We start from the raw sequence: 27,212 nt of genomic DNA on the forward strand, positions 1-27,212 counted from the left end.
CCTCTCCTCTCCTCTCCTCTCCTCTCCTCTCCTCTTCTCTTTTTTGAGACAGGGTTTCTCTGTAGCCTTGGCCCTAGCTAACCTAGAACTTACTATGTAGATGAGGCTAGCCTCAATCTCACAGAAATCCGCCTGCCTGTGCCTTCCAAGTGCTAGGATTAAAGGCCTGTGCCACAATGGCTTCCCTACTAGGACAAGCTTTTTCAATACTGAGAGCACAGTAGGAGGGCCCAACTCTACCCTCTGCCCTCTGCTTCCCTCTTCCCTCTGACTCCTCCTCTCTCAGACATCTCTTCCCTTGGGCACAGGCTCTGTAGACCTCTGAAACCTACCAAATTCCCCATTCTGTATCTCTTAGTGCCTAGGCCATTGTGTGTGCGTGTGTGGTGTGTACATGTATGGTGAGTGCAAACCAATGCACACGTACGTGGGTTTGGCATGTGCCTATGGATGTGTGCACATGTGCAGCATGTGCATACAGATGTGTGTTTGTGTGTGTGTGTGTGTGTGTGTGTGTGTGTGTAGGCTCAAAACTGCGTTACAGGGATGTCACTTGTCTGTGCTGGTACTAGCCTTTAACTGGCACTGGGAAGGTCACCCACTAGTGTTGCAGAAGGGAGGGGACTCCATTCCATAGTATCTCCCTCTGTATCCAGGGATGGTATCCAGGGACACTGCCTTTTTCTCATTTGTTAAAGCACATCTCACTGGGAGCTGAAATTTCCCAGGTGGCAGCTGGATCATAGCCATGCCATTTCAGGGGGAGGAAGAGGAGGGGAGAGGCTGAGTAACAGTCCCAGGGAGCCCAGGGCTGTGCAGGCTGACTCCCACAGAGCAGCCATGGCTGTCTGTGCCTCAAGGACTCAGAAAGCCTGCGCTAGAGAGCCCCACCTTAGAAATGCCCCCAAGTCACTTAGGGTCAGCAGTGCCACAATAGGACTGGAAGCATTAGCAAGAACAAAGAGGGGTACAGTCTCCCAAGCACAAATAGCAGATGTGATGGGCTATGGCCAGTCGGGGAGCGATGTGCGTGCCTGTAGCCCAGTAATGCCGAGAGCCTCCCTGCACAAGGCCCATCCCAGACATCTTGCACCCAGAGCCACGGTCCCTCTGAGTATGTTAAGTGTCTTGGGTCTTATCTTAACTCAGAAGCACCCAATTTTGGTCATCACCGGTAAACGGAACTGTTTCACACTGTCTCACCCTTGTCTGAGTTTGTCACCAGATTTGGGAGCTCGTGTGTCCTGTAAGAAGGCCACACTTTTCCAGTTTACTCTTTGGCTTATACAAATGCACTGAGTGGGCCATCGCCAGCATGTGAGAGGGGCTGTCACAGATTTTCCCAGAAGGATCCTTAAGGTCTCTTCTCTCAGGAGCACGTTCACATCAATGCCTTACACATGTGAGAAATAAAGCATCAAGATGGAAGACGTTTGCCTTGCCATCCTGGGACTCAGCAGATGCTACCTGCTCCCCTCTCGTTCCATGCTCTCTGCCTACTTCACCCCCAAAGCTGGCACTTTCCCGTGTATCCCTTGAGGATTACATGGCACTTATTTGGAAAACTGATGGTAATCGTTACTCCCAACCTTCCTGCCCTGTACACAGACCCCGGAGACAGCTCCAGCCACTCAGCAGCTAAGTCAGGCTTGGCACTACCCACAGCACATCCTGTCTCACACATACCTGCAGAGAATATATCTGGATGCTGGTCCCTCACGGGAGCAGCCATGGCCACAGACTCAGGTTGTTTGGCCATCCTCGCAGGTGATGTCCTAACTGTGTAAACTGTTAACTGAGCCAGGTCAACTGTTAGGCAGCAGTTTCGATGGTGTCCATTGTGGATGTAAAGGACAAGATGCTGGTGTCTCTATCAGCAAATGAACCCCGGGTAACTTGCTGAGACTTACAGACATTAGAATCAGAATGGACCGTTATGTTAATGACTGGTCGATGTTATTCATGGCTACAGTTGCTCACAAACCAACTACAACTTAACTAGGAAAGCACCCCATCTCTCCTCCGAGCTTGGAGAATTTTACTTGTCTTTATTATCTCTTTTAAGGCTCCCCTCTAGCTAAAACTTTTCATCAAAGTTCGCTGAAGCAAACAGAACATAGCTTCAGGTTCCATTGGTTTTCCTGGAATCTTCCTTTAGATCCAAACATACTGCAGGCAAGCTCAGCAGGTGTCCCCTCCCAGACCTGCTGTTGCCCTAAGAGAGGCAAGCACTTCCCTGGGAGTCTTTGAGATGATGATATTAATAAATAAATCCATAATGGTTTCTCCCTCTAAGGAAATCCTATTAGTGAAGTCATCTCTTTCCTGAGAGAGTGCAGCTCCCACCCCAGCGTGGCAGGATTTGGCACACACTCACTCTCTCAAGCTGGTGAACTCACTTGCCACACACCTCCAGCCCCAGTGACTGTCCCCATGGAACCTGCACACAAGGCTCGAAACTGCACTGCAGGGATGTCATTTGTCTGTACTGGCACTGGCCAGTCACAGGGAAGGTCGACCACTACTGTGACAAAGGGGAGGAGGCTCCATAGTATCTCCCTCTGGTGTTTCATGGGAAGCTAATGGCAGAAGGACTTTGAATTTTTCATTGCAGTTAGGAGACATAGAGCTGTCTTCCACGGTATTGGCTAATGGGTCAAGCTTCTACGGGGCATCATTCTATGGATCTGTCTGAAAGAAAAAGAGCTACGGAGTGGGTATGGATTCAGCCATAGCTGTCACCCAGCCTTTCCTCTGGAGGAATGGTACAGAGGGTTGTTTCAGGGATACAGGGACCCTATCACATCTTCGATCTCTCTGTCTCTCTCTCTCTGTCTCTGTTTCTCTCTGTCTCTCTCTGTCTCTCTCTCTGTCTCTCTCTCTCTGTCTCTCTGTCTCTCTCTGTCTCTCTGTCTCTCTGTCTCTCTCTCTCTCTCTCTGTGTGTGTGTGTGTGTGTGTGTGTGTGTGTGTGTGTGTGTGTGTGTAACTATCCAGGATAACATGGAGAAGGGGAGCTGCCCGTGGACTCCATCGAAGAGCCTGTGGAGGGTAGACAGCCCCAGTGCATTCACTAGGAGCATCCTGACCATGACCACGATCACATAGAAGGAGACCTACGAGGGAGCTCAAACTACCTGGCCACACTTAAGGCCACAGGCCCAGGTCCTTTGAAAAAGCCTGGACACCAAGGACAATCCGCACCAGCCACTGGCTCATTAACAGATGTCTGTGTGGATTTGGTGCCAGGTTAACCCTCATGCTCCCTTAGCTCTCCTGGGCAGTGTGGACCTCAGGTCACCTCAGAGGTTTTCCCTTTCTCAGTAGAAGGGAAGCCATAGCTGCCCCAGGCTTCTGTGTGCCAGGCAGGGCAGCTCACAATTACTGTGAGAATGTTGAGTCTTCAATGTTCAAGGCCCCAAATCTTTCTTCTTTTCTCTTCCTTTCTTTCTTCCTTTGTTGAGACGATGTGTGACTATGTAGACCAGGCTAGCCTCAAACTCCTGGTGCTCTCCTTGTACCTATGTCTCCTGTAAGCAGCAATGATAGGCCTGTACCAGCATGCTCGGCTTCTTTCCTGTTTCTGCAACTGTCTCTGTGCATCAAGACCCTGGAGGGTCAGGGCATGAGTGTCTTTGTCCCTCAGCCCTGGAAGTCTGTAATTCACTCCTTAGGGGATTTCCCATGAGATGGTCATGTGTTTGGATCAGGAACTTCTTGAAGTCACAAGATGAACAGGGGTGTGAGGGTGGGTGCTCAGAGAAGCCCTGTAGTATTTACTGTTTGGTTTTTACTCTTTGAAAACCATGATGCACTCCACACTTGGCCCCTGATTAAACAGCGCTTGTTTCCAGAGTATCAGGGGCACACTTCGCTTGGTGAGTTTAAGCTGTCTCCTAGTTACCCAGTGGCCAATGTAGAAGTTACATGCAGCTAGCAGTAGTGACCCATAAGGATGGACTGACAGCAGTGTCTTTCCATTCCTTTAAATCCAAGCAGAATGACTGCAAAGAGGCAGAGGATTCCTTTCAAATCATCCAGGCAAGTCTTCCGTGCTGATCTCTCAAAACACCTCAGGAGCCTTTCAACTAATTGTGTGAGAATATGGGATAAAAGTGAAACTGGGGTCCAGGAAGGCGGCTCAGTTGGTAAGGCATGCACCTCACATGTGCAAGGGCCTCAGTCTGATCTCCAGAATGCTTGTGGAAAACAGTCAGTCGCAATGGTACATACTTGCAACCCCAGTGCTGGAGAGGAAAGACATGACGGTCCAAGCTCGCCAGCTGCCCAGTCCAACCTGCCTGGTGATGTCTAGACCAGTGAAAGACTTTAGAAGATAACACCCAAGGACCAATGCCCAAGGTCCTCCACTGGTCTTTATTCAGACGAACATACAGGTGCACAGATGCCTTGTCCAGTGAAGTAATTAATACAGGCTGGAGAAAAATGCAGGCTGTCTCATACAGCCTTCATCTTCACTACATACTGAGAAAAGATTTCCTTTTATTGCTTTGATATAAAATGTATTCATTCTACAGATACTTCTAGAAGGCTTGTTTGCATCAGCCATCACTCTTCCCACCAGCATAGAGATTATCTTTCTCCTAGGTAAAGAGTCCAGCTCCACTGTATAAATATAAACCAAATATTTCACTGGTGACCCCGGAAGCCTCTGGCTTCATATCAGTAAAATGGAGACGATGGTGTCCACAAGACAGCGACCAGCTGTTAACAAGATTTTATTTCTCGCCCACCTCTGCCTCCCTGGTCATAAAGCTAACCACTTCCTGTAGCAATGTTCCTGTTTTTAAGTCTCTGAGTAATGCTCAGAGCTCCCCCAGGATGCAGCAGAAGCTGGAAACATATTCTCCAGCTTCTCAGGGGCTTCAAGGCAGAGGTGCATCAAGGACCCAAGGCAAAGACCAGGAGGCAGGGGGAGCAGTGCAGGAGGCGTGGGGAGCAACAGTGCAGGAGGCATGGGGAGCAACAGTGCAGGAAGCCTGGGGAGCAACGGTGCAGGAGGCAGGGGGAGCAGCAGTGCAGGAGGCAGGGGGAGCAGTGCATCTGATTCTCCCTGAAGCTGCCCATCTGCCTGGCACTTCCCAGCCCTGCTCAGGGTCCAGCGTGCAGACTGTTAGTCTATTTCTAGCCCTTTGTTTAATGGCTGTTGATGATATGTATGTAATACAGTTGCAGTTTGGGGACAGAACTTTGCTCTGAAGATGCAGACAGAGGTCTGGCCTCTTGACTGTGTAGCTCGTGCATGACTCACTGGATGTCCAAAGGATGCACAGTCTGTGTCGTGCTTACCATGAAATCTTAAGTATGCCTATAGTTCTCCGAGTTTCACACACCCGTCTACACGTGTCCTCTTTTATGTTCTGATTCATTTCCTGCTTCTTGAAATGGTCAGCTTGAGCAGCAAAACAGTGAAGTCGAAAGTTAACTGCTTTTATTTTTAGAGCGCTCCGTCTCCCCAGCACGATAGCTCGGAATGCTTGCAGTCACTGTCCTCCTCCCGTCCCAGCTTCAACCACTGTAGCCCCAAAGCTGCCATCTGCGTTGAAGAGATTGCATACTCTGTGCAAGTGTGTAATTGCATGTGTGATGTTAGGCGACCATGGTCCTCCCCAGCATGCCATCCTGCAGTCATCCACACTCTCATCCTTTTCTTTGCTATTGTGCAGCTGGGCATCCACGAGCGCAGGGACATTAGTGTTATTTCTACGCTGGCTGCCATGAGTCACGTGCCTGTGAGCCTTGGTTTTAGGATTTCCTGTGGGCACGGGCACTGGGTTCTCTGGCAGATGCCTGTCATGCTTGGCTCTGAGGGGCAGGGATGAGTCATTCTGACTTTTCATATTCATCTCTCCATTGCAATCAGGTGGCTGTTAAACCCAATCTCCAAAGTCCCTCAGGTGGGTGAGCCTGTGGCAGGCAGAAAGGAACCCTGGTCCTTCCTGAGGTCAGAGGTATCCTGGCTCCCAGTGGCCAGAGGATTGCACTTACCTGGTTTTGTGTGGAGATCTCAGTCAGTAGCCTATGAATCCAGCACTCCTTGTCATCTTGAAACGTCTCCTTGTTCTGGAAGGGAGAGCACTCCATAGTGTGAGAGGTCCTGGGGTCCAGAGAGACTGTGAAACATTGAAATCTTCAGAGGCTAGGAATGTCACCACTGTCCCAGCTCCCCCAAAGCATAGTAGGAAAAGTCATGCCCCCCTGCTCTGATCCCACAGCCGCCAGTTTAAACACCCCTCAGGGAGTAGGCAGTGGGGAGACGGGAAGGTGACAGGAAACAGCATGACAAGTGTCCTGAGAGAATCCTCCCCTGCGATCTGTAGCTGTCTGCACAGGAAAGGGCCTTTGGCCCAAATGGAGATGCCAAGGAAAGAAAAATGGCAGCTTCAGACGCAGCTGCCTGGTCCATAGGAGGTGAGGGGCATCTTCTATACATAGACCGACCGTGCTGGCTCAGGGTGGACCAGGGTGGCAGGTCAAGACTCCAGAACACTACTTTAGGAAGCCTGTGTTTGTCCATCACCATGAGCTAGTGACCCCATAGTCAGGGACTCTGTCCTGCCAGGAACTCAGAGCAGAGACCCCTGCATAAGGAATCAAGGCAGCTACACAGCCAAGAAGAGGTTCTGAGGGCCAGGCAAAGGCCAAGTGGGAAGCCTGAGACAGGCCACAGCTGCAGGCGCTCAGCACTGCTTCAGTTGTCCGGCCCCTGTGGCGCTGGTTACATGAGTCACTTCCCAAGGCTCTGAGTAAGCTAGAACTCTAGGGTGTCCCTAGTGCCCGCCATACTCCTTGCTGACTGCCCTATTCTCAGTCTGCTTAATGGTGAGCACAGCTGCTTCACGGGGACTTGGAAAACATACTTCCTCCAAGGAGTTCCCAACAAGCGATCAGAAATGGCAATGCCACTGTCTCTGGATCTGATGGCACAGGGATGGTGTGCAGATGGTGTGATGGGTGGCGGCAGCAGGAGCTCACATCATGGAGAGAACGTCAGGAAAGATGAGCGAGCGACAGAACCGAGGGTGTAGAATGTAGGCTCACGTGCCAGAGGAAGAGGAGGCCCAGGGCTGTTGCAGAAGTTGATTGGTCAGGGAGAGATGCTGGAACATACAAAGCAGGGGTGTGGTAACCCTCCCTGCGTGCAGGTGGGAAGAAGTGTGCCTTACACTGTTCAAGTTTGTGAATGTGCTCTGTCATTCTGGACCCCCTTGAGGACCCAGTGACAGATAATCTAATGTCTGCCACACAGTACAAAGATAAAAACCATGTAGCACACCAAATGCCACAAGCCACACAGAGCAAGAACCTAATCCATCCTAATTCACAGAGCATTCACAGAGCATTCACAAAGATTAAAGCCTTATCCCAAGTAAGCCACCTCCTGCTGGTGTTTTTCTTCCTATACTACATTTGGACATACAAAAAGATTCAAGTAAGAAGGGATTGTCTACCCACGGAAGCCCTGCACTGATAGTAACACCGACCTGGGTGGTCACAGGAGAAATGCAGCCCCCGCCTGGGCCCTGGGCTTGCTGTCAAGCCACCAGGAAGATACAGTCATATTTCAGTATAGGTATTGTCCAAGCAAGCCCAAGAAATGAGCACTTCTCGTCATACTGTTCTGTATCACAGTGACCAGGACCCTGGGACATAACACAGGTACATGGGAGACTACATCAGATGTTTCTGATGAGATCAGGAAATGCCACAGAGAGAGCTGTGGAAGCCAGTTCCACCTCAGTGGTGGAGAGCTCTTGAGTGGGTTCATTTTCATAACCTAGAGGCACTGAATTTCTACCTGCGCTCATTTCCTATGTGACTATCCACTGATTCAGAACTCACACCAGATGAAAATGGCTCCCTACAAGTATCACTGTGATGTGGTCAGAATTTTCACAAGTAATATAAAATGTATTTAGCTTCATTTGCTAAAGATGGAGGGTTCTATTTTTCCATGTTGGTGTCTATGGTAGCTTGAATGGGACTGAGGGGAAGTTGCCTCAGAATGTCGAACTAAAGAGAAAACAACACTGTTAACAGTTAGGGTGTATTCTGGGGCTAGAGAGGTGGCTCAGTGAGTTAAGTGCCTGCTATCCAAGCATGAAGCATGAGACTCTAAGTATGGCTCCCAGCCCCAATAGAAAAAGCCAGGCATGGTGGCTCACACCTGTAACCGCAGCACTGACAAAAGCCGGCCGATCCCTGGGGTTTGCTGACCAGACAACCTAGCAGAGTTGGTGAGCACCAAATCCAGTGAAAGACTCTGTCTCAAAAAATAAGGAGAAAAGGTGCTTGTGAAATGACATCAAGGCATGCACAGGCAAAAGTATCTACAAATATAGATGTGCACACAGGTACACACATACATACACACACACACACATACGCCCACCACTACCACACACCAAACACACACACAGACACCATACATACATACATACCACATACACACCATACACATACATACACATACATACTACACACATTCACATACACACCACGCACAAACACACATATACCAACACTACATGCACATACACGCACAGACACCATGCACACACCTACACACAACTCACTCATACACACACATCACATACCACACACACATAGACTATGTACACACACACACATACACACAATGCACACACACATACCATATGCACATACACACCATGTATACAAATGCACATATACCATGCACCACGTGCACGTACACACATATGCACACCATGCACACATACACACCACACACACATACACACACATCACACACTCATACACACACATCACACACACAGAACATACACACAACACACACACAAACATCTTGTGTGAACACACTCCATACCAACAATCAAGAACTGAACCAGGCTTCACTTGAGGCCATTTTATAACTAGTTTCTCCACTAACTGTCTGGCTTTCAAATCTGGAAAAGGCCTGTTCTATTACCTAAAGGTTTTCAAAACTTTGCCCAACTCTTTGCTCACTTGAAGAGACTATTTTTATCCTTAAAACCCAGCAGGGGCTAACACCAGCTGACACGGAGCTGACACCATGGGGCGCTCCCTTGATGGTGGATGGTGGAACTGAAAGACAGCATTGTGTGCGGCCTGATCTCTGTGCTGTGCCAGACATTTGACACCATTGTCCCTGTGGTATCCAGGCACAGTAAGTGCTGTATACAGATCTGCTACTGTCCCCCAGAAGGACCTAAAAATAACTCAGAAATGCCCAGTCCTAAATGCCTCCATTTTGTTTTATGTGGTGAGCCTACACTCCGTGAAAGTGCTAAGCATTTCTGACTGTTTTTTTTTTCATTTACAAATTGTTAAAGAAATACTCTTTAGCTATATACAAAATAATAAAGCTGCTTTAAGAAATGGGATGGTTGAAGTTGGTTCTGTTTAGAGAGTAAGTAGAGAAGCCAATCTGGCTGATTCAATTGTGGCTTTTCCCGCTTCACCATCCAGGCAGCTTTTGGGAGACCAAGATCACAGTTTCTGGAATGTGTCCCTCAGGATGAAAGGGAGGAGACGATAACAGCCTCCTGCTCCTCCCAGTGATCTGGACAATGGTGGGAAATGCTAGTTATGTATACAATAATAAAAAAAAAAATCTTTAGAGAACCCTGCAAAGTGGCAGCTTTGTCTGCTCTGCACTCTCTGGTGGGCTCTTGGCTTCCCTTTCTCTGGATTTCTCCTCTCCCCGTCCTCTCTCTTCTTCACCATCCCTCTATCTTCCCTCCTCTCTCTCTCTCTCTCTTTCTCTCTCTTTCTCTCCCCCCTCTCTCTTCTTTCTATCTTCTCCCCTTAGTTTGTATTCATTGTACGTGGTTCTGGGTTTCATAAAAACAATTTCTTTCAAACACGCTGTTCACTTTGACCAAATTCATCCCCATCCCCCCTTCTCCCTACTTGCTTTCCTCCCTCACTAGTCTTCTTCCTCTCCCTAGTCCCTCTTATACTTTCATGTCATTCATATTATTTGGATGGATGGATGGATGGATGGATGGATGGATGGATGGATGGATGGATGGATGTGCATATAGATAGATACATAGAGATACAAAGATAGATAGATAGATAGATAGATAGATATTGAGATACATATATACACACATAGATACATGATAGATACTTAGATACATACATACATACATAGTCTAAAATTGAGAAAAAACATTCAATATCTCTCTTATCTGCTTTTTGATTAACATCTTCAGTTATACCAATTTTCTAGCAAACAACATAATTTCATTCTCTTTAATGACTAAAATTCCACTGTGAATATATACCATATTTTCTTCGACCAACCATCTGTCAGTGGATACCTAGGCTGATCCCATAACTCAGCTATTAGGAAGAGTGAGGCAGTAAGCATGAACACACAAGCTCATCTGTGGTACATTCAACACACACACATACACACACACACACACCTCTAAGAGTGGCATTCCTGAGTCATGGCAGTTCTATTTCCAGTTTGTAAGGACCTTCCATGCTGATTTCCATAGTGACGGGACTGGCTTTCATCCCCACCAGCAGAGCATAAAGTTTTTCTTCCTCATCAGCAGCAGGTTTGTTGTTTGTATTCTTGTTGCTGGCTAGTCTGGCAAAGCACTTTTGATTTGGACTTCTCTGATGACTAAAGATGTTGAACATTTTTTTATGTTTGTTGGCCATTTGCACATCATTTTGAGAAACCATTAGAGAAAATAGTTTGGTATAAACATAAGCAATGGCTTTCTGAAAAAGGACTCTTTGTGTCTCACTGCTTGGTGAGGTTCTGCCCTACTTCCCTCCTTCCCACGCCCTCCCTCTCCCCATTCCCTCGGGAGCTATTCCACCTTCCCTGGGCCCTTCTAAGGTTCTCAAATGGCTCTTGAGGTGGGAATTAAGTATGAATTATGCCAAAATACAGACTAAGATGATCACACATTCATCTTCTGGTTCAAAAATAATTATCATCAATTTAATTTATAAAATTAAAATTAACTGCATCTTTTAGAGTCCCTCTCTTTCTCTCTCTTTTTCTTGAAAACAATACCTCATTCAGCTCAGTCTGACCTAGGACTCTTTATGTAGCAAAGGATAACTTTGAACTTCCAATCCTCTTGACTTCAGCTTCAAGTGCTAGGAGTGTGCCACCACTAGTTGATGTGTTGAGGATCATACTAAGGGCTTCAAGTATGTTAGGCAAACACTGTACCAGCTAGGCTACACCCCAAAGCCACAAAGTTTAAACAGGGCTAATGGCTTCTCCTCTTGGCATCCTAAACTAGAAGTCACAAGTGTGTATCCTAAGGTGGAGTTGTCCTCCAGCTGCTGACATTCTGTGTGGTGTTTTACATTACCTACAGACAGAAAGGCCACCACTGTATGCCTGGGAGACAACACAGAAAATAGTCCTGAGACTGAAGAGCTGTGACTGGTCCGTTCCACTTCTGTTTATAAGTGCTGGAAACTGCACGCCTCGTGCTTTCTATATGTCACAAATGCCAAATGCTCTTTTACTTGTTTAGTCGTCGAAGAAGGCAGCGCACATTCTTAGCTTCCAAGCTCAGCAAACACAGGTCAGGGCCAGGTGTGGTGCAGGACACTGTGCACTTGTCACCGGGAAGTCTGGCGCCCTTGCTGACTGACAGGTCACTGCAGCATGCATAGAAAAGGACTTCAGTCTAGACCTTGGTTCCTTACGTTCCACAAGTACCCAGTGGCGGTGGCATGTAATCAGCTAATCAAGGCTCTTTGCTAAGCATTTGCTGTACACACATGTGTCAGTATAAATGTGTTCGTCCACATATTAACATACACATACATATGCATATGCATGCATATGCATATACATATACAAGCTGTGCACACACTTCAGTACATAGCAATTACTCCATGCCTTATCCTAGGCAGGTACTAAAAGAACAGAACGGAACATAGTCACAGATTACCAATTCCTGGGAACCAGGACGAGCAAGGAGGGAAATAAACCGACAGGGATTGTGGCATCTGCCTTCTGCACGCAGGTGAGCAGGATGCCTGGCCTGAGTTCCTTTTCTGTGAGGGAGGTTGGCTTCCTTGTGCTCATGTGGTACAGCACAGTACATGTGTGGAGATGTGCAGAAAGTTCTCTGCTGTAGCAGTTGGCCCCATTCTTCTATGCCAAGCTCTTCCGATTTGGCAGCGAGAGTCAGAGCTTACCCCTAAACCATCACTTGACAACCCAGTTCTTTTCCTTCACACTAAGGCAATGTTCTTGACTCCCTTAGCCTGAGATGTCCAGTACAGAGACATCTTGGTTTCCATGCCAACCAAATGCAGATGTGATCTGTCCTTGGGTGGTGTGTGGTGTGTGGTCTTCTAAGTGGCAGGAGCGAGTAGTTAAATTATCAGCCTTAGACTCGACTGAAGCTGTTCTTCACAAGAATAGTTCTTACCACTTTACTACGCAGAGTGATTTTGGGTTTCACCTTGTACCTCTCAACTGAGACACTGAGCTTGTATGGAAATAACCATGACCTCAAAGAGGTCAAGTGTCTTCAATATGGAAGATAAAGGGTTTCTCCAGTACAAGACCAGTACAAGTCTGGTTACACCAACACAATGCAGATGCTAAAACTATCCTCTGGCTCCAGTCTCTGTTCATGCTTGCTGTGTACCCCAGGGAACCATGGAAACAGTCCCCAGATCCTATGGAGTGACCTCAACTCAGAGATGAGCCTGCATCAAAGCAGCTCCTACAGCTACCTTGTCAGTCAGGCAGCCAGCAGCGCCAACAGCCACACCTCATCTGGGCAGCCAGGCTTTCCTTGTTTTCCTCACACACCTAGACGTCCATATTTCTACAGAATGCACCCTAACAACAAGTAGACAAGCCCTTATGATTGACAAGTAAGCAGGACCCGGTGACAATGGGTTTGGGAAGGTCCTGATCACAAGTAGGCGGGACCTAATGATAAGTCCTGTCTTTCCTCCATTTGGTGCTTTGTCAATAGGACAGATGCTTCAGCCCTTGGAAAGAGCTTGTTTTAGCAAATTCTCCACCAATACAATGGTTTGAGGGATGGGTGTGTATTTTCTGGCACAAAGTATCAGAGCTGTGTTTGAAGGCACACATGTGTAAGGCCAGCTACAAGAGGTTAAAGAAGAAAGATGGTTGAAGCAGATTCAAGACTTGCTTGCACTGCAAAGTGAGTTCAAAGGCAGCCTGAACAAATTGATGAAATATAATACAACACAATATAGTACAGTACAGTACAGTATAGGATGATATAATCAAACCTTGTCTTAAAATTTAAAATGAAAAGAGATGCAGCTCAGTGGTGAACACTTGCTCACCTCACACGCTCGAGTCCCCAGGTTTTATCTCCAACACTGCGTGAAGTGAGGACTATAGGATTTTGATTTCTTTTAAAAATACAGAAATATTATAAGAATGTGCTTTCATTTAAATTCTAGGTGTGGGGATGTGAGGCTGCTTCAGACGGTCCACAGCAGTGGACTCTATGATTTGCCTCGTGCTGTAGCAGAGGCATGGTTTTGCCGACAGCAGATACTATCTGTGATTGTGTGACACTGGGAATTCTGGGAACTTTTCAAAGAGTATATAAATGCTAGGGCCCTGAGAGGAGTTGGTGGTGGTCATTCAGGGGTGGGAGAGGGGGTTGGTTTGTTAGCAGTCATGCCCAAAGAAGAAACAAGAAGAAAGCAGTTAGATTCAAGGCCCCCACCCTCTCTCTCTTCTCTCTCTCTCTTCTCTCTCCTTCTTTCTTTCCTATCTAGTGATGGGATGAGTTAAAACTGGATGGATAAAGGATGGGAGAAAGAAGAACCCACAATGTAGCAAATAAGCATTAGAGGCCACAGCATTCTTCAGAGATTCAGGAGCAGTGCTCCCCCTGTGGCACAGCTGTAACACCTGTTGATTCTAGGCCTCTTTCTCAGTAGTATGGCCATTTGTTTGCTGTCACATATTCTTTCTCAGAAACTTACTGTAGACCTTGGTGTACCTCTGTTAGCTCACACCAGAGTTGATGGCTCTGTGACCTGACAGACCTTGGCTCCTTGCCTGACCTCATTTGGGCCTGAAGCTTGGACCTCTTTGCTCTGAGTGCTTTTCTCAGGAGGATCCACCCTGAAGGTCTATAAAGCAGGCTCAAGGGCCATTTACAGTGGTAAAGACAATAGCACTTCCTTCTTCTGGTGTTTCTGCTCTCTCATTTCCTGTGGTATCAGACCTGATTCCCAATGGAGGCATCAATACCGGGCATCTGTCACTGACAGAAGCACATCAATTCTTTATGATAGTGATTGTGTTGCTTGCTCAGTGTTTGTTGAGCATCTACTATTTGCACAACACTCCAGTAAGAGAGGTTAACATACTTCTAAAGGACTCAGGGGAGCGATGTGTGTGAGCGAACACACATCTTGCGGATGCCCATAGGACTGACAACTAGGTAGGAGGAGGATGAGTAAAGTCAAACGAACAACACTTAAGTCTGAGGAAGAGAAGCCGACCACGTGCACTCGATCTCACTGAAGCTGTGACTCCACACCACTTGTCCTCAGCATGCTGACCATCCTGGGAGAACAGTGCCCAGACAGATAAACATGGGAAATGAGTCCTTCAACTCAGAGTCCCCTGCACCTCAGAGCCTCTTAGGGGTCTGGGGATGCAGAATCATCTTCCTACCACTTAGCCACAGAGCAGGAAAGAAGATGCTTACTTCCAAGAGGCTCATTTGTACTGCAGAGTGAGTTCAAAGCCAGCCTGAACAAAGATCAACTTCTCACTGCATGCAGTGGCCCAGCACTGCAGGAAATGGAGTAGGGAATGCTGGGACAGCAAGGACACTGGAGGCATGGGACACAGCCTCGGAGCGGAGGGCAGCAGATGCAGAAGCTGAAGTCCCCAGAAGCCTGCTGTGAGATAGAGAAGCCTGAGCAAGAAAGAGCCCAAGTCCCACAGAGAGGGACTTAACAGGAGGGAGAGGTGGTAAGAAGAGGGAGCCAGCAGGCATGCAGGCATGGCATACATCAAAGAAGACCTGCTGAGGCGCTCTGTCCCCAGCATTGTTTCAGTGCGGAGCAGAGTGCTAACATCAGTGGTGATGAGGAGGGAAGAGTGATGAGGCCCATCACAGGGGCTCTGTCAGTGGGAATCGGGAAACTGTGAGTCAGGAAGCTCTTAACTCTCAGGGCCCAAAAGTAGCAGGCATGTGCTGTCCCATAGCACTGAGCTGCAAGTCCAAATTCATATGCCCATAAACCAGAACTTCCCAGGAGTCTGGGGGTTGAACATAGTACATCACCTGGTCACCTCCAACTCCTGGTGTTGCTGGATTTATGGTCGCAGTTGATGTTGCCTAGGGTCCATAGTAGTCCCTTCTTTGTGCATGAACTTCTTTCTTCTCACAAGGAAATCCCCATTGGATTGGTGTCCATCCTAATCCAGTATTCCTCTTGATTTGATGACATCTTCTCAGACCCTATTTCCAAAGTCACCCTGACCAGTGGATAAGCATGACTTTGGGGGGTGGGGGGAGTGCTGTCACCCTAGGGTAGCACTGTATGCCTCAGTGAAGGTGTGGGAGCAGAGGTACACATTGAATCTGTTGCCTTAAGGAAGCTGAATGATGGACAGTCATGGGGGGGTGGGGGGTTCCTAGAGGCTGACAAAAGAAGTCTCTTCAGTTCAGCATAGAAGGCAGTGGAGAAAGCGTGTGTACTAGGACTGTACTTTTATTTATGGTGACAGTGACTACCAGGATAGTGGTGATGGATCTTAAGCAGGACACGGAAGACAAAAGGACCTTTGGAGCCTGGGGAAGCTGAGGGTTGGGGTAGTACCATCTAAGATTGGATGCTATCCTGGGGCCACACAATCCAGGCCTCAGTCTTGCTGTGGGACTGAAAAAACAGAACTTTTGGTTGATTTTTGGAGATGTAAAGTAATGATACTTGAAGAGGCAAAGAAAAAGAAGACCTAAAATAGTGGCCACATGGTTGGCCAAGGTGGGATGTGCATAGATTGGGTTACGGTAAGCTAGTGGATAAATGGATGGGGAGACAAATAATGAATGAAGGGTAGGTAGATGATGATAGAGAGATGGATGGATGGATGGATGGATGGGTGGGTGGGTGGATGGATGGGTGGATGGATAGATAGATAGACGGTGGATGGATGGATGGATGGATGGATGGGTGGATGGATGGGTGGATGGATGGATGGATGGGTGGGTGGATGGATGGATGGATGGATAGATAGATAGATAGACGGTGGATGGATGGATGGATGGATGGATGGGTGGATGGATGCATGGATGGATGGATGCATGGACTGACGGACGGACGGACAGATGGAGGGATGGAGGGATGGATGGATGGGCAGATAAATGAACAGATAGGTGGAGTGGATAAGTGATAGATAGGGTAAATACATATTAGCTGGATAGAGCTTTTATTTGCTCCAGGGATACGAACTTTTTATGACCTAATGCTGTAATGACTCATCAAATCAAGACTATGAGAGAGCCCTAGGGACTCAGACGATTTTGCACATGAGGTCACCAAGCCTTAAAGACATGAAATCACACGCTGTAGGTAGTGGAACCGAGAACTGAGGTCAGCTCTGTCTTATTCCAGACCTGTGTGTTCACATTCAGTTGAATTTTCAACTAGTGTGTACTGAGAACTGGCTCTGTAATGCTGGCAAGATCCAGGAATCACCTTCAGCTGTGGGCTACCTGAGACGCTGCTTTCTTTCTCGGGTGGGCACTGCTCTGCATCTGTGTATTATTACAGAGCTGTTATGTCACCCATGCTAGGAGAAACTGTGTGAATATGGGACACCTTTTTATCGCTCATGTCCACACAGACTGCATTTGAGCAACTGGATGATGGGCTATTGGCCTCATTGTGCAAAGGAACCTCTCACTCAGCAAGACTCAGACTGGCCAAGTATGTGGGTAGACCCTGAGGAATATAGTCCAGCTCTTGCCTGAGGCTCTCCGGTTATTGTGACCCCTTTCTTGATGTGGGAGGGTCCCTGAGTGAGCTATTTAGAGTACATAGAAACTATATGTTCTGAGCTCACAAAAGAGGCATTGGTGTGTGACGGGTGGGCTGACAAGATTCATTTGTGGAAGAGCTTGAAGCCATCGCCGCGGGCAGCCTGGCAGGCAGCCACATGCCTCTCATAGATGCAGAATTTCTGTCATAGCAAGTCCACAGGCTACACCATGGGCCTTTTTGTTTCCTATGCCCTCCCAGGTGACCCCGAGCCCAGGCTGCCAGTGGCAGAAGTATTCCATGAACAAGGAAGGTCCTTTCTAGCCTGGCCCACACTTCCAGATTCCACAGCTCCTCTGCAGGTTTAGGCTGCCTCTCAAGTAGGCCAAGTGGTTAGAGGCCTATAGGTGTCCCCACTGCCCTCTTCTCCAGGTAAGAGCAGGACTAGATGCAGCTATTTGCCTACAGCTTGCCCCAAACCACATACTTCATGGCTTCCATCAAGGGCTAGGTGCCAGTGACTGAGGTTCAACTCTGCCCTGGCCCCAGACCTCAACTTTTCATCCGTTGACTGTATCTGAGAGGACAGCCAAAGCCCAGGCCTGCTGCATCCTTATCTAGAGGGGATGGAACCTTCAGATCCCTACCTGCCAGCCCTGAATACTCACTGAATACAGAGGCACTGAGCCACATGTCTTCTTGGCTAGAGAGCTCTGAGCAGCCTCCCCCGAGCTGACCAGACTGGCAGTCTCCAGATTTATCCACTTATCTGTACAGCTGCCACAACTAAAATTCCCACAGATTGGAGCAAACAATTGAGCTTTAGAAGGACCCCAGAGGAAGTCGTACTGGCTTACCTCACATCATTAGTGTCTTGTATCCCAACACACACACACACACACACACACACAGGGCGGGGGTAGGAGGGTGGCAGTTTTCCTGGGGCCACAGAAACAGTGTCACACTCTGGTGTTTTGGAAGCAGCTAAAATCGTAGCTAACTTTCCTCAGGCTGAGACCATCACAACCTCCCAAGTATTTCTCACCTATAAAGGAAATTCAAAAGACCTCAAAAAGACCAATGAAGACCTCAAGATTCCTTCTGCTGCAGCCAAGTGGCCACACACAAGGACAGGGTTGGGGAGGGGCTGGGGTGCAGATTCTCCCTGTTCTCACTAAGAGAAGGCTGGCAATCATCTTGTATGCTAGTGTGCACCGCAAAGTAGGAATCTTCAGCATGTCACCTGACTGAAACCATGAAAGAAAGGCACATGCTTTAAATCATGAGTTCAAAAACCAAATCTCGAGCAGCTAGTAACACATTCTCCATGTTACAAATTCCACAGGAATAGTCTCTCTAATCCTGAGTTAGCAAGTAAGAATTGGTCTGAACGGTTCTAAAGTGGCCTGCTCGGCACGTTTAGATAGATGGCTCCACTTGGGGCCATACTTCCTGAAGTAACCCTAGACTAGATGCCAAAATCGCTTCAACCATCCCGTGGAATCCAGCTGTTGATTTTGACCCTGTGATGAACAGAAGAACCAGATGGAGTAGCCCTCGTTGTGCAAAGGCTTTGAGCTCCGAAGGCAGCTGGCCCTGTCCAAGGTCTTCCATGTGGTATCCCATCCCATATTGCCTACAATTCAGGTTTCCTTCACCTGCATTTGTGCACAGAACAATGGAGCAGAATCAGCGTTTCCAGAAGTGAAGAAAGAAGGGAAATGCATGCCCTCCTACCATGTCCCCAGCTTTTAAATTCACCCTCTGGGAACCCAGAACCCCATGCTTGTGTTTACACTTTTTAAACACCCACGTTTTCTTAGAGAGAGTCCAGACTGTCGTCCCTGAGAAGATATCTGGTCGGACATTTGGGGTGTATGGGAAAGCAAAAGGTTATGTCAGGAATGTGGTTTTTATTTTATGGATACAACAGATGGAACAGATGAAGCACACACTAGTGCCCAGCCGCGACTCACTGGAGACAACAGTGTTATCCGAGGATGACCGTGAGACCCTCATGCTTAACTACAGCTGACACTGGGGAGGACCTTAGATGTTCCAGATGAGACTGGTGGCCCTGCTGTCCCATTTGCAAGTGCAATACACTGTTGCACATTTCAGCACGGTGGCTTTTGTGAACAGGAGGACAAGATCTTCCTCAGAGCTACCCCTGTGGGCCTTTGGAGATTCCCCAGAAGCAGCATATAGCTCTGTGATAATGTCTGCTCACTGTTACTCCCGTGTTCCACTTTGCATGTAGCAGACCACCTTGCACATGCGGGCTGAGGAGTTGGCAAACTCCAGCACATGCCATGGTTTGTTTCTCACAGAGCTCTGGTGCTGAATTCATTGTCTTGGTACTTGGGAGCCTGGATGAATGATTCCATCTATGAAGCCTTCTGTGTAGCCACAGAGGATTACATACTTGATGTTGATTTACATAACTTATTATGTTGATTACAAGATTGGTGTTGATTTCTAAAGCAGACCCAGTCAATAGTGGGTTTAGAGAGTTTCAACATTTAAGAAAAATTCATGCTTCAAAATGACTCGTTGGCTGGATATGATGATGTGAATCCATAATCCCAGCAATCAGAATCATGAACTCAAAGCTAGTCTAGAACTACATAGGGAAACTTTGTCTCAAAATAAAGGACTTGGAGTTGGAGAGACGGCTTCATAGATAGGGCGGTTCTTATGCAAGCATCATGGCTTGAACTCAGAAGCCCAGAGCCCACATAAAGCTTGACATAATAGCATGCCTGTAGTCTGTAGCAGTACGTGAGTGCCCAGTGGAGGGATGGGAGGTGAGGACAGGAAAAGCCAAAGCCAGCTAGCCTGATATAGACAGCAGTCAGCAAAGACCCTGTCTCAAGGTAGAAGGTGAGAACCACCATCCAAGATTATCTCCAGATCTACACACACACATGCTACGCACACATGCACCCATCCCCACAGACACGCTATGCCTGACAAACACCCACACACATGAACATTCATACAAAGCTTTTTTACATAAAAATAAAGGACGTGTAAAATAGTAATAGTCAGAGGAGCAGTGGGAAGTGAAGACAAGGCAGACCCTGAAGTGCTCTCTGAGCACAAAGAAGTTGCATCCAGACAAGCGTGGCTGATCTGAAGACATTGGGAGGGGAGGCTGACCACAGTGGGCTTTAGTGTGACGATTTTGAGCCAATTCTCACACGTGGGCCATGTGGTGCCCTGTTGAGGAACAAGAGGGAAAGCAGGTGAAGGAGTCTATCTTCTCTGTTAAGGATACAGAGGAGTCGAGTGGATACACAAGCTGTCAGCCTGGTATTGACGTACCCCTGGATCGCTCAGTAATTTGATGCATGATGGATTCCCATGACAAGACCTGAAGGATGCATTAATGAAGAAAAACCCCGACACAGGGTGTGGGGACAGGATGAAGGAGAGGAGGATGTCAGAGGAGAAATGGGGAGGAGGGAGAGGAGGAGGAAGAAAGGGTGAAGGGAGGGAGAAGTAGGAGGAGAGGAGGAAGAAGAGGAGGAGATTCATGGCTGTCATCACATGGAAAAAGATTCTGAAGGAAGAATCAATGGGCACAAGAGAACCCTGAACATGGAGATAACTGGACAGAAAGCCAAGGTCACATAGAAGATCGGCTACTGTGTCCCTTGGCTGGTCAGCTCAGCAAAAGATGAGCCTCCTGGAGTCATGACTCTGGAGATCTTTAGTATATGTCACCCCAAATGTCAGGGCCCTGTGAGTTTATATGACCTAAAGGCTACTTAAAATCCCTGGCACCCCTGGACTACTCAGAAGAACACGTCCCTTTACCTCTCTGATGGCCAGGCTGTCATCTGATCTAAGCTTTCTAGGGCTTAGTTGTAGACTAAAGTGTTTTAGAAATTCTCTGTGCCCATTTTGGTAAGATCAGATCTGGGCGTGTCACTAAGGATGACACAGATCCATTCTGTAAATGAAGGCTGAATGGAAGGCCTCTTGGCTTTAACTTGACCAAGGCAACGTTCCTGTATGCATCCCACCGAAGGGCCATGGATGGCAGATTTAGACTCCTTACCACACTTCTTGCAGGAAGGGAGGAGCCACTTTGGAGACACAGAGGCCTCTCTGTATCTCACAAATAACTGCATTCAAAGGACACAAAGCCCAACTGTTGTAAAAATATTAGTATTCAGATGTGCTTGTGTTTTGTTAATGCATTTAATTCCTCACAGTATAGCTGTTGTCTTCTCCCCTCATTTGCATTCATTTCTGTCAGCTACAGAATTTATAGCGCAACTCCAGAACCAGGCTCCTGGGCGCTCCTGCCTGGCTTCCACCTGTAAGTCATCACTGCTTCCCTGCAAACTTCATCTCTCCACAGCACCTCAGAGTGCTGTGTGTGCCTTTCAAACACTGTACAATGACAGAGTCCTGTTGAGTCCAGCCAGTGGCCATGAGGAACGGTGCCAGCAAACATCTCCGCCCACTCAGCCTTGTTCTTTCCTTAGGCACCCTGAACCGAGTGGCCTGTTTCCACAGAGCCCGTCATGATGGCATGCATCATCCAACAGAAGCCTGGATGAAACCACAGCCATCCTGGTTCCCAGAGTCAGGGTTGCCTAGTCCCTTGTCACCAGTAAATATTTATACTGCAAGATGGGTTTGCAGCGCAGCTTTGGAATAAGGTCATGCTCATCAGCTTTACCAACAGTTGTCAATGTCATTTGTGGGTCAGTTTAAAGACCTAAATGGCTTTGTTGGGTGTGGGTGTTGTATTTACGAAAACTTCTGTTAATATACACACCAAGGGCACAGCCTGCCTTGAGTTTCACATCAGCTGTTCCAGAGCCAGTGGCCTCTCGTCCATATGGACACACACTGTGTCTGATCAGAGGAGCCCATGTGAGCTCCGAAGCTGTGGAGCGCCAGGTCACTTCAGCCTACCCTAGAAACCTTGGGACAATAACACGCTGAGAAATAAGACAGTCAGCTGGAGTTGGAAGTCTTCTGGGGTTTCCAACCAGGAGACATTTTATATTTGTTCCTTTTTTTTTTTTCTCCATCACCTGGGACATAGGAAACAGAAAGCCAGCACAGTGTCAGCCTGGGCCTGTCAGCAGCTCTGGGAGTGAATGGCAGCTCCTTCTGTGTAAGCACTTGGCACAAACTACAGATGGGGAAGCAGGAAGCCTGTGCTGCCCTTCTATTGGTATTCTGTCCACCTCTGTGAGCATACCCATGTGAGTGTGACACTCACCAAGTCTATACATGACTGGTATGAATCATGTGTCAGCTATGTTGGCCCCAAAGAGCAACTGCTGAGAGCAAACAGGAGAGCTCAGCCAGGAAAGCCCTCCGACAAGACTGTCTTGTTACCCAAGATTTTAACAAGTGTGAATCCTGAGAAGCAGAGATGCCCCATCCAGGAGAGCCCTGCTACAGACTTGCTCTGGTTACCAGCACCAAGATTTTAAGGATCATGACTGGCAAAGAGTATGTTCTCAGGAAGTGCACCTCTTCCAGAATTACTTAAAAACCCAGTATGCCCCAGATCACCTTCTACAGTGGTTAGTTTTTGCTCAGACAAAATACCCAACTCAGGGAACTTAAGGAGAAGAGGGTTTACTCTGGCTTGGAAGGTACCATCATAGTAAGAAAACCATGGCTGTAAGAGTGAGTCTGCTGGTCATACTGCACTCACAGTCTGGAAGCAGATAGACAGACAGAGACAGAGAGACAGAAACAGGGAAAGAAAGACAGAGACAGGGAGAGAGAGACAGAGAGACAAAGACAGACAGACAGACAGACAGACAAAGAGAGGTAAGCGCTGCTTGGCTTACTCTCTCCAGTGTATTCTTTCCAGCCCCCTAGCTGGTAGAACCTTGTCACTCACATCTAGGGTGTATCTTCCCTCTGCAATTAACCTAATCTAGAAACTACACACATGCCCATCGGGTCATCTCCTGGGTGATGGTTGTGCATGTTGATAATGAACTTTAACCCTCACATCTCAACACAAACAAAGACCCGCACAGGGGCTGTTCAGAGTGAAATCTTATTGATTTTTTTCTCATTGGTATGTTTATACTACCCAGCTTGCAGAAGTTATACATCAAGGCTGTGGGTCCTTCACCAGACCTGAGCCCATCTATCTCTGGAAGTTCTGCTGGCCAGCTGGGCCCTGTGAGGTGGATGGAGAGCTGGGTGTGAGGCATGCTCATGTGCAGCATCCCTCTGCAGCATCCCTGTCCCTCTGCAGCATCCCCTTCCTTGAGATTTAATCAGTGTGCACACAGTGTGCCTGGGATGAACACCTTTATTTGGGAGGGGGAGATTTGGAATCTCTTCCAGGCAGGAAGTCTGAGGGACAACCCCCCTCCCTGATACTCCAAGGACAAAATGCCAAGCAGTAGCTGAGCATATGGGATTATACATGTGTGGCCATGAGTTTGCTGTTGGATGGGATGTAGCCCCACTACCAACAGTGGTCACATCTGCTTCTTGATGGGCGGGGTTCCATCCTTGCTGTGATGTCCCAGGGCTGTCAATGGAGTTGTCCAAGTCCTGTGGGTGGTTCTGATGAGCTATGGAAACTGGGGTGCTTATGATGCCCTGACGCAGTTACTAGAGAACACCTTAAAGTGAAGTGTCCATCACAGCCACCTTGTTTCATCCTCCTGGCCTCTTCCTTCCCTCTGCCTCCCCAGAGTATAAACCTGGAGAGAACACTGGACTGCCTGTCCCCTCATCCTGGCCCAGGCGCTGTGTCATGTGAGGGTCTCTATGGTCTGAACTCTTGAGCTACACAGTTCTCTTCCCTCATCCATGCTTAGGATGTTCCCTGGACCAACCCTTCTGCCGCTAGGGCCTACCTCTGCCAAAACCAAAACCAGCTTTCAGCAGACAATGGCCCGCATTCTGCCTTTGATCCCTCTCCCTCCTGGATTCTATCTCTCAGGACAGCGCAGCTCAGGACCTGGAGCTCTTTCCAACTTAGGCCTCCAGGGTGCATCTGCTCTGTCACTCCAGCCTGTTTCCTCAGGCTCTAGACTGTCCATCAGCAGGGAGAACCTCCCAAGGGTCCTCTTGTTGGCCCTTCACCTGCCCTCTGTCGTCATAGTCTCCCGATAAGGGAGCACACACATGCTACCTGACATGTGTGTGGCGTCCAGTGACTCAGCTGTGAAGGTCAGGAATCCAGAATTGAGCTGTTTGAGGGTCACGAGCTTCAAGAGTCCATTCTATGGCTCCTACATACAGGTGGTGCCAGCATTCCTCGGTGTCCTGTGGCTGTGGTTGCAGCTCCGACTCTCCTCTGCCTTACATATTCCTTCTGCATTATTGGGTCTCTGAGTCTCAGTTTTCCTCTCTCACAAGAACCTCAACTGCAGGATTGCACCCACCATACTACCCATGAGCCTGTCCTCACTGGATCACTTGTGCAAAGACTCTACTTCCAATTAAAGTCACAGTCACAGGCAGAGAGAGGGCCAGGATATGAAAATATCAGTTGGGGGAGGGCCACTCAATTCTTAGCATACATTTTCTTCATCCGATTTCCCCCACTAGAGTGTAAGTTTTGTGAGAAAAGGGGCCAGATCCTGCTCATCACTGTGACTCTAACATTAGAGAAATGCATCCCTTTTCTCCTATTCAATAACTAATTGACGGTGGGTAGATGGAGGACTGGCAATGCATAGTCTCATGCATGCATGCTTGCATAGTCAAGTGCATGGATGCATGTGTGCATAGATTCCTGGGCAGATGGATGAGATGGGGTGGGTTAAGAACAGATAAAGAGGTGAATAGAGGAATAATGTCAGGTAAATACCACTGAGTGGACAGACGGATGGGTGAGTAGATGGATGGATGGAAGGACAGACGGATGGTAGGTGGATGGATGAATAGAATAGACAGAAGATGGATGGATTGATAAGGTGAACAGATGATAGACAGACTGAAGGACTGTGTCAATAGAGAGTAAGTAAGCAGATAAATGGATGGTATTATACAAAAATGTGATGTAACTATATTTCTACAGGTCAGTAACAGAGTTGGGAGAGGAGGTTAAATTGCGTCATTTAAACCTCACTCTCAGTTGAGAGGGAATGGACTTGTAGCCATTGGTGAGGAAAATGTATTTTCCGTATACTCGGTTGTGAAGTGCTCAGGTCCCCTGTGAAGCAGTCTAGTTACCACAGCTTACAAAGGAGCCAGCTCCTAATGCCCTGAGTAAGCAAGTCCTGGAGCCAGAGGCCTCCAGCGGAATCTGGGAGAGAGGAATGCTCAGTGCCCTGCTTCCCTGCACTGTAAGCTGCAGAAAGATGTGGGAAGTTCTATTCTCTACTGAAAACACTAACAGTGCCCTTTGTTAAACAACGGCTTCACATTTGGGGCTTGTGCACTGGTAGCCTTTTAGACCCTAGACAGCCCACAAGATACCTAACCTGCAGAGCTCTCTGGTATAGTGAGCAACTCAGGAAATGCTTTGGCATGATTGCTGTGGGCTCTCAGGCTATTGCCCTCTGGGATGGTTCTTTTGATGAGGACCTGAAGATGGCCCCTGAGCCATGTATACCAAACAAGCTCAATCCAGGTTAGCTCCCTCTGGTTGGGGCAATCCAATATGCTGTGAGGTTCCTTGGGCCCTGCACATATCTGTGCGTTTTATAGGAGACAGCTAGTTCAAGACCCCAGGAAGAAAGCGGCTTTGTCCCTCTCTAGGCCTTGCACAGGCCTACATTCATATCTCATTGTTGTTGCAGGGGAGGCAGATGCGATCCAGAACAATGGGACCTCGGCTGAGGACACAGCGGTGACAGACTCCAAGCACACAGCAGACCCAAAGAATAACTGGCAAGGTGCCCACCCAGCTGACCCAGGGAACCGCCCCCACTTGATCCGCCTCTTTTCCCGAGATGCCCCGGGAAGGGAGGACAACACCTTCAAAGACAGGCCCTCAGAGTCCGACGAGCTCCAGACCATCCAAGAAGACCCCACAGCAGCTTCCGAAGGCCTGGATGTGATGGCATCACAGAAGAGACCCTCACAGCGACACGGATCCAAGTACCTGGCCACAGCAAGTACCATGGACCATGCCAGGCATGGCTTCCTCCCAAGGCACAGAGACACGGGCATCCTTGACTCCATCGGGCGCTTCTTTAGCGGTGACAGGGGTGCGCCCAAGCGGGGCTCTGGCAAGGTGAGCTCCGAGGCGTAGAGGAGCTGTGGGTTTAACTGCAGAAAGGAAGGAGAGGTGGGCAGGTGATCTGGGCCAGTCACCATCGCAGAGCAAACGTGTCCCTGTGTCTGAGGTACTGGCCCTGATCGGACAGTGCTAATGGCCTCGGGGAATGGGCATGGAGTGGGCGTGGTCTCCACTTGGCCTTTTTCTACTTGTTTTGCTCCCTTTGTCCTCTTCACAAGGGACTGCAGTTGGATGTCACTCAGGAATGCAAGGGCCTTCTGCATCCTAAATTTTGAGGCACCCCGGATATAGCATTGAAACTACCGGTTCTTAGATGTATATGCCCTATGCCGGGAGCTTCAGCCGATTCCGCCTCTGCACAGTGCTTCCAGTTGCGATCCTGATTTGTGCTCATTCTCTGCTGGGTTCAGGCTGCTAATTTTCTTGCCGCTGTGAAACAATGGTCCAATTGAGGCGAGGAGATCTGCCGAGCAAACCCCTGCACCTCCAGCAAACTTTCCCCTTTGTCTTAGGTAGTTTGGTTGGGGATGGGGATGAAGATGAATGAATGTTTGTGACAAAAAAAAATTTGTGTGATTCCAGTAATTTAAATATAACTTGGGTTTCATGATGTTTCAAAAGCAAATGTCCTGTGGATTAAAATGTATCAGAAGATAAAATGGTGCCGGTGGTCCAGTTTCCAAGGGCAACATCTGGGGTGGGCTACGCATGCGCCTGTGGTTCAGGTTTGTCTGGCAGCTAGTGTCAGGTGGCTACCACCTTGTGTCTGACATTTCCCATGACTCTGTTGGATGGAGATGTATGTGGGACATTTAAAACAAGCCCTGGTCTTTGAGTGCCCTCACAGCCTGGGAGATTTTTCTGCCTGTAAGTTGTGTCTGCTTTCAAAGCCCTGGAGAGCTCAAGAGGCTTTTGACTGAAGTGTAAGGCAAAGGCCTCTCCACGGCTCTAGGGACATTGGCAATGCAGTTTCTGAAACGCTGTAGTCTC

At 48.2% G+C, this 27,212-nt stretch overlaps 1 protein-coding gene across 2 annotated transcripts in view; it reads left to right on the forward strand.

Moving 5' to 3' along the window:
* The window catches only part of Mbp (myelin basic protein), a 111,900-nt gene that overhangs the window by 54,885 nt on the left and 29,803 nt on the right, over window positions 1–27,212 (forward strand). For both annotated transcript variants that reach the window (XM_028768942.1, XM_028768941.1), the window contains exon 4: window positions 25,780–26,216. In XM_028768942.1, the coding sequence (XP_028624775.1) occupies window positions 25,780–26,216 (437 nt within the window). The remainder of the gene's footprint in view (window positions 1–25,779; window positions 26,217–27,212) is intronic.

This window comes from Grammomys surdaster, unplaced genomic scaffold (assembly GCF_004785775.1).
Source record: "Grammomys surdaster isolate TR1022 unplaced genomic scaffold, NIH_TR_1.0 189, whole genome shotgun sequence".
Lineage (NCBI taxonomy): Eukaryota > Metazoa > Chordata > Mammalia > Rodentia > Muridae > Grammomys > Grammomys surdaster.